The sequence below is a fragment of the Netta rufina genome (assembly GCF_964035555.1).
Source record: "Netta rufina genome assembly, chromosome: 5".
Classification (NCBI taxonomy): domain Eukaryota; kingdom Metazoa; phylum Chordata; class Aves; order Anseriformes; family Anatidae; genus Netta; species Netta rufina.
Window position 1 is genome coordinate 9,280,549 of NC_140128.1, and position 7,469 is coordinate 9,288,017.

Here is a 7,469-nt window from a genome sequence, read left to right on the forward strand (position 1 = left end):
AAAATCTCCTGAGCATCACAAAAAGGACAGAGTCAGCTTAACTATAGTTCCACCCTCTGGCATTAAAAAATAAATAAATAAAAGAAAAAAGAGAGTCCAATCCTGATGCTATATTTAAACACAATAGGAGGAGCTATTGGGTCAAAATAGCTGCTACAATTGTTCTTGTAAGGCTCTCCACTTAAAAATATTTAAAGTTCTCAATGATAAAAAGACCTTGACTATTTGAAATTGGTTGTATAAAACCAGAAGATCTTCATCTCTTCTAATTAAACAAGTTTTTTCAGATTAAAAAAAAAAAAAAAAAAAAAAAAAGAAGAAGAAAAAAAGCTAAGATGACAAAAAGGTTTATAATATAGTTTTCATAGGTTTTAGGATCCCTTTTGAATTTAAACATCTGGATATGACTGAACACCCAATTCATGCAGGCACTTTGCAGCATAGTTTATCAGACCGCAGCTTTATAAAGGCCACTTACTTGTATCACCTCTGACTCAAAACTGATACATTTTTAATGGATTGTTACTGACATTTGCTGAGACCAGCCAAAACCATGCAAACCAAATCGAAATGGATTTAAATACCCTTAAAGTTTTGTACTGACTTCTTAAAATCCACATAAAATGGACACTTTTTATTAAGCATGCAAATTTCCACGTAGCCCAGACTTAGATTTACACATTTTCTTTTCAAAGAAGGTTTAAAGCCTTTTACAAATTCTAGAGCAGCACTCTGATTTTAATTTCAATTTTTCTGAAATGAAAATTGACAGAAATATTTACCAACATGCTCATATTTATCATACGAAACATTATCATGGATTTTAAGAACCATAGTTTTGCTTCATTAGATGACAACGTACGGAGCCACCAAGCTGAATGAGCTATTCTGTAAATCTCCATGTTAAGTCATGCTATCTTCTGCTTTGAAAGTAACCACTCTGCAAATATTTACCCTCTTGGTATGCTGCATACCATGGGAAGGCTTGAGATCAACTAAAAGATCACTGCTGCACGTACAAAGCCAAGCTGCCTGAAGCATATTCAAGAAACTGTGTTTTACACTACTGCTACTACTTTTCTACTAGGATTTGAATTCTATTGTGGCTAAAAATACCAGCATGGTTTGCCACTATAGTTTCTTTACTGATGCTTACAATTCACATTATAAGCAGTGCCTCAGAAAGTGAATAAGCATAGAGTAACACTCCCACTTTCTTTTGCAAGGATTTGGCTTGGGCAGGGTTTTAAGAAGAATCTGGGCATGAATGGAACTGCATGACATCTTTGGCACGTTCTTCTGAAAGGATAGAGAGAGTGGAGAGACTGTATGTGAATGAAACCCTTGGGAACTTTTAGAGCTTTTCTTCTATGTACAGTCATTGGCCCATCCCTCAAATGCTGTATGCTTCGCTGTGGTAGCATGCAAACTGGTCTCAGAGACTTACATGACTTTTTTCACTTTTGTGTTTCTACATCTGACCCTAGTGGCAAGGAATGAATTATTTCAGAGCTAGAATCTGTCACGTATCCCTTGAAAGTAACACTTGAAAATCATACCACGTAGTTCCACTGAACTCAGTCAATACAAGGCTTCCATTTTCACACAGGACCAACGGGCGTATCTTCAAAGAAACCAAGAATCTAAAGGTGCAAACTGACATCTTAAAGTGTCCTGCTAGGAGCTAAAGCTCAGTGCCTTTAGGAAAGACGGATGCACGGATGGTCCACAAGTACTCTACGCACATACCTTTGTCAAGTGTTCCCTGATGCTTTCAGCGCTCTGGTCCCAGGTGACTTCTGTTGACCCATTACACTTCTGAGTAACTTACCCAGCTGGATGGTCTGCAGATCAAAGTATAACTACATGGGGTTAACAAGATCAGACCTCAAATGCTCATAAAACAGCTCCGTTTCCAGTGCTACGAGGTTGTTGGTTTCATACATTGGTTTCTTAAAAAGGCTTACAAAATCCAAAAAGAGCCCAACGCGCTCTTCCATATCATTCATTTAATGAGAGCTGCTTACCTTGAGTCTGTAAATTTTTATTTGTTTTTACTAAAAGGCAAGTTATTTAATTTGGCAGGATCTACACAGTCACAAATTTTTGCTGAAAGACATACTACAACTGCGTTAAATCAAGAGAGTCTCGGGCAGAACAGTAAAAGAAAAGTGTGCCTTAGTATGGTTTTCAAACGTTTATTAAAAGAACGCATGAACTTTTTCATCCAAACAGCGATTCTGCCTGCAGTATCCGTAACAATACTACCCCAAGTTGCTGATTACATAGTGATGAGCCTAAAAACCCAAACAATCCTCCCCCTCCTTCCCACTGGGCACTTTTGCTATTGTCCAGGAGCAAAAATAGTTTTATTAATAGCTTAGCTAGCAAAAGTACAAGGGCGCCAATGGGAAATGTCACTATGTTGGAACAGACACCAACTTTTTGTCTGCTTCAGAAACACGCTCTAAGAAACCCTGCTTTTCAATTTTGGATCTGAAACTGCAATCGCCGCTAGAGCTCCTTCTTACTATAAAAATCTGCATCAGCATTCTCAGGATCTGACATAAGCCTTTTTGGCTGGCTCTTTGGGGTTACGATAGCTCAGAGTCACAGATAAGCAAGACCATAAAGAGTACAAATCCTGCTGGAATAGATCCCGTCTCTCACAACGCAAATGGAAATCACAGCTTCAAGTTACGTAGTAGAACAACATTTTACATGAGTAGAGTACATGCCGTTACAAAAGTTTAAGAAAGTTAACAGAGGGTTCACCCTGAACGAGGGGGTAACAACGAAGCAACCCATGCTTCTGCTCCGCACGAGGCTGGCGAGGACCACGGTGGGCGACGAGGCGAGGCGTCAAGGTGTGCACCGTGGCGAGCACGGGGGGCTCGTGGGCAACCTCCGGGGCAGTTTATCACCGATATGCAGACGTTAGCTTCGCCGTACCTCCGCCCTCGGGTTTGACAGAGTTTGGGAAGCCCTGTGCAATAAATAGGCGTTTCCAGAGCTCACCCTCAGCCCCCGGGGCTCAGGCGCGGAGATAGTCGTTCTTGAGGCGGCTGAGGCGGGCGCCGTGGCTGCGCACGGTGAGGGCGAGCAGGTCGTGCTTGTCGCGCAGCCCGCTGGAGATGTCGCGGGTCTCGCGGAGCAGGGCACGGGCGTGCAGCAGCAGCCCCAGGAAGCTGTCGCCCAGGCGAGCCTCCTCCCGACCTCCCTGCTCCTGGCCCTGCCGAAACTTGCCCTCCAGCTCGCTCAGCGAGCGGTCCGAGCTGGAGTAGGCGTCGCTGATCTGCGCGGACTCGCGGCGCAGGTAGGTGCTGTAGCTCTCCTCGCCGTCCAGGTCGTAGGAGATGCTCTTGCCGATGCCCTCCAGCACCCGGCCCGCGTCCTCCACCTGCCGGCCCAGCACCGTCAGCTCCTCCCGCAGGCTCAGCCCGCCGCCCGCCGCCGCCGCCCCTCCGCACCGCCGCTGCTCGCTCACCCTGAAGAGCAGCTGGCAGCGCTCGGGGTCGTCGTTCTCCTCGTAGTCCCCGTCGGGGACGAAGTAGTGGTGCAGCGTGCCGTTGGACATCTCGGGGTACAGCGGGCCCTCGAAGTACCCCCGGCACAGGCTGCACAGGCAGCCGAGCCACAGCAGGCGCAGCGCCCGCATCGCTGCCCGCAGCCTCAGGGCCGGCCGGCGCCGCGCTGCCCCCGCCCCATGGGCGCCCTCCGGGACGGGACGGGACGCGGGGGCCGAGCCGAGCCGGGCCGGGCCGGGCCGAGGAGGGCGAGCGGCGGTGCGGAGCCTGGCGGCGCTCTGGTGTCGGGTTTCAGCGCGCCGCCCTTAAAAGCCGGGCAGAGCACGGCGAGAGCGGTCCCCGCCCGCCCCCGGCCCCGGGCATCGCCCCCCTGGCTCGTCCCGTCCCCGCTTGAACGGGGAAAAAAAAAAAAAAAACAAAAACAAAACGGGTTTGGGGGTGAGGGCAGCGCGCTGAGCCCTGGCGAGGTGGGAGGGTGAATGCAGCGAGGGCAGGCGCCCCGCTCGGCTCTGCAGCAGGGGGGAAACCCGCACGCCGAAATGCTGCGGCTCCAGCGCTCCTCTGCGGTGAACCCAACGCTGTGCGGGAATCCAGCAGCCGGGTTACGGCGGGGCTGAGCGCTGCGCATTGCACATATAAAGCTGCCTTTCTCGTTTCTGAATCGTCAAGGTGAGACCACGAAAGGAAGCGGGCTGTAAAGTCAGCAGGTCCTTGCACATCCTCTTTCATGGGAACAGGCGCCAGCCAGCAGAGATTACACCAAATCCTGTGGCCGGCCCCAGTTAAAATTCCCGCTGCAGTTCATGAAAGCTTTGCACGCAGAAATATGTATGCCATCTCCTTAATATAAATATTTAACCAGCATCCAGTGCTGATGATCCCTGCCTTCTGCTCCTTGGAATAATTGATGTTTAGGATTAACTTTACTGGGAAACAGGTCTGCCTCTTCTGTCGTGTCTCTGCATTCTTCACTGTTAGGCTGGACACTGTAGGTTGGAGCCTTGCAGGGCCCTCGGGGCTGTGACTCTAGCAGCTGTTATGCTGCCACTACTGCAGACACCTACATTTCAAACCTCTTCCCTCCCCTTGGCTTCACTCTGCAAGCACAAGCTGTTGGGCTGCCTTCTTCAGGGCAAAGACAAGGCAAGGTTTTGATTATTCCATGCAAACTGGAAGGGTTTCACCCTAAATTAACTAGTAGCTGACAGACTAAGACACTGGTCAGGAAGCACCGGGCTTGTTTCTCTTTAGACCATAGACCTAACTGAACCCTCTCACATCTTTGCTGAATGGCCTTATGGCAGGGCTCAGACCAGAGGGCTCTGGCTTTATTTTATCAGAAAGGGGTGGTGTAGGAGGCCTCTTACTCCAGGACTGGAAGTCCTGGTTGCTTTTCTCAAGCAGACGGCTGCACTTTCCTGCAACCTAGAGGTGAATGAGGCTTACAACCCATCATCTCAGTATTTCTATGTGTCTGGCATTGGTGACTCTGCCAATTCTGTTTTCAAGTGCCTCTGCTACCGATTGTGATGTCAGTATGGGTTCCTGAGAGCTCAAGCAATGGGCTTAAGGACACGGACAGGGCCTTTAAGGTAGGACACAGCATACTGAAGGTGAGTCCTCACGGTGAGCGTGGCCCTGAATATTTAATGATAACCTACCATGTCAGTGTTCCCAAGTATTGACTTTAGAGCCTACTGAAGCACTTTAGATAAATGCAGAACATCTTACAACTAACAAACTGAGAAACAACAGCAAAAAATAAAACAACCAGTCAGCCAACCAACCAAAAACCTAGCTCAGAACAGCGAGGGTAATAGCTGGACTCTTCACCTATGGACTGCTCTGAGTAGTCCTTCCAAGCCCTGGAGTCCATTAAAGCTGCATACGTATACACCTCAAGGTGTGCGGTGTTTGCAGAGTCTGGGCAACTTTTTTTGCACGGCTGAAAACCCAAGCCAGACAAGCTATCCAAACAGAAACACGCCACACATTTGGAAACATTTTAAATTTGTAATTAAGCTCAGAAAACACTCATATAAATAGGTTGGATTAGGCTAAGCTTTTGTGCTTCATCTTTCTATAAAAGGTTTAAAGCTTATTCAACGGAGCTTGCTTGGCATTTGTGCTTGGTCTCTGTTTGCCAACAGGGAGACCTTCAAACAATTTTATTCCCAGGGTGCTCTTGTTTCACCTAATATTTTATTTGGTTCCCAATTCTTTGCCAACTGTAGTATTTTATCTACATAAATTTCCACCCGAGCTGGTGTTACTGCCAGTTGACTGGTTTGGCTGAACTTGAGCTGTGGTGGACTCCACTTTTGAGGTCTCTTCGTGGAAGCACCACACTGTAAATCTCTTAGCTATAGCTTTGTCAGCATGGTTATGCTTTCACCAGTTCCACAGTAGGTGAAAAACTCAGCCTTAGTAAATAATTTTTTTCCCCTCTCTTCATATGTTAAGAAACTAAGAGGTGTTTGTTGCTCCCTGCTGCAGCTGCCAGCTCCTGGCCATTACTGTTTTCAATCCAAAACGCATTATCCAAGTTTGTTTAAGTTTTATACCAAAGTAGTCTCTCCCTAAGTAACCCACCTGGAATGTCTGCTGCTGAAGGAAGTCTACAATATGGGATCTGCAGCTTTGGTGACTCAGTGGGCAAGCCATTCATAAAGGTTGGAACTTGATGAAAGACACGCAACAGCCTGAGCTATGGCAGTACTTATACACATCAGGATTACAGTGCAACAGAATCCTGCGTTTTAACTGAGGATGTAGGTAAACATCAAACAAGGGAGAAGATGTAGACTCATGCTAACAGAACAATATTTTGTAAGAGTAGCCATTATCACTCCAAAATCACATTTAAAAGAGAATAGCCTTAGGAATGTATCAAGATAATCTGAATGCTTTTGAACTGTCCATGAAACTATGGGCATATAAATGAAAATCAGATTTTTTTTTTTTTTTTGGAAAGAAAGATAATGAAAGTAACATTTACCTTTAAGCACCAAGACCTGAGTTGAAGGGTCAGATATTTTCATCGTAGTTACTCTCATCAGCAACGCTACAGCAATGGCTGAAATAACAACATAAAAATCAGCGTCAGTGCAGAGTTTTTTAAAAACAGTTCTGCCATTATCTGTGAAGTGCAAGGACAGAAGGGAATTCCTCTGGAATACAAGAAATGCAGGGTGGAGAGAACCAGGAGAGAGAGGGCAGTTTTATGCTGAATGTTGCATTTTCTGCTAGGAACCCATAGGGGTAGTTCTGTGAGATCAGAGATCTGGGGAGTTTTGGGGATGCCTCCAAGAAACAGATGTTCTTTGCGGCACACTTGCGTGAAGGCCTTCACTGAAATCCAAGCATTGTCAGAAGTCCCGCTGATTTCACTATGACAGTATTTTACCCTATGTGTCTGTTCAAGCAATTTTACATAAATTCCTTTTCACAAAACAAAAAGAAAGTACTGAAAATAAAAATAAAGAAGGATACTGATACTGCCTTTTTACAAATACTTGGCATTATATTCTCTGCTATGGTAAAGCCATCATTTTTCCAGTGGACAGCATTAGTTTTATAATAATGTGAAGAACAGCAGAGTTTATTCTGCTGAAAAAGTTCTTCCACTTTTGCAACAGCACCAAAATCAGCCTCCAATTTTGTCCAGAAATTGCCAGTGAACTGGTCACAAATACGTAACTCAGTGCTGGATTTCAGGCAACACTTGCATAATCTTCTCTGTAAGCAGTGCTTTATCTTCAGTTCTTGGCTCACATATGCTTGCTATTTCTGTTGCAGATCATGGTAAACTTTGCAGCATCAGAATATTTCGGATGTAAGCGGTCAGTAATTTAGGGAACAGATATATGTTATATGGTCCTAAAGGCCCCACAGGCTTTAGGGTATAAATGCTGTTTGCTGACTACTGCCTTCTGTTTTTCT

General features: G+C 46.0%; 1 protein-coding gene across 1 annotated transcript; it reads right to left on the minus strand.

The window, feature by feature from the left end:
- Positions 1 to 2,188: 2,188 nt before the first annotated feature.
- Positions 2,189 to 3,658, minus strand: FIBIN (fin bud initiation factor homolog; the record flags this gene model as incomplete). The annotated part of the gene is made up of 1 exon (XM_084288382.1): positions 2,189 to 3,658. One exon carries the CDS (start codon positions 3,656 to 3,658, stop codon positions 3,035 to 3,037), a length of 624 nt encoding a protein of 207 aa, XP_084144508.1. The 3' UTR covers positions 2,189 to 3,034.
- Between the last annotated feature and the right edge of the window lie 3,811 nt (positions 3,659 to 7,469).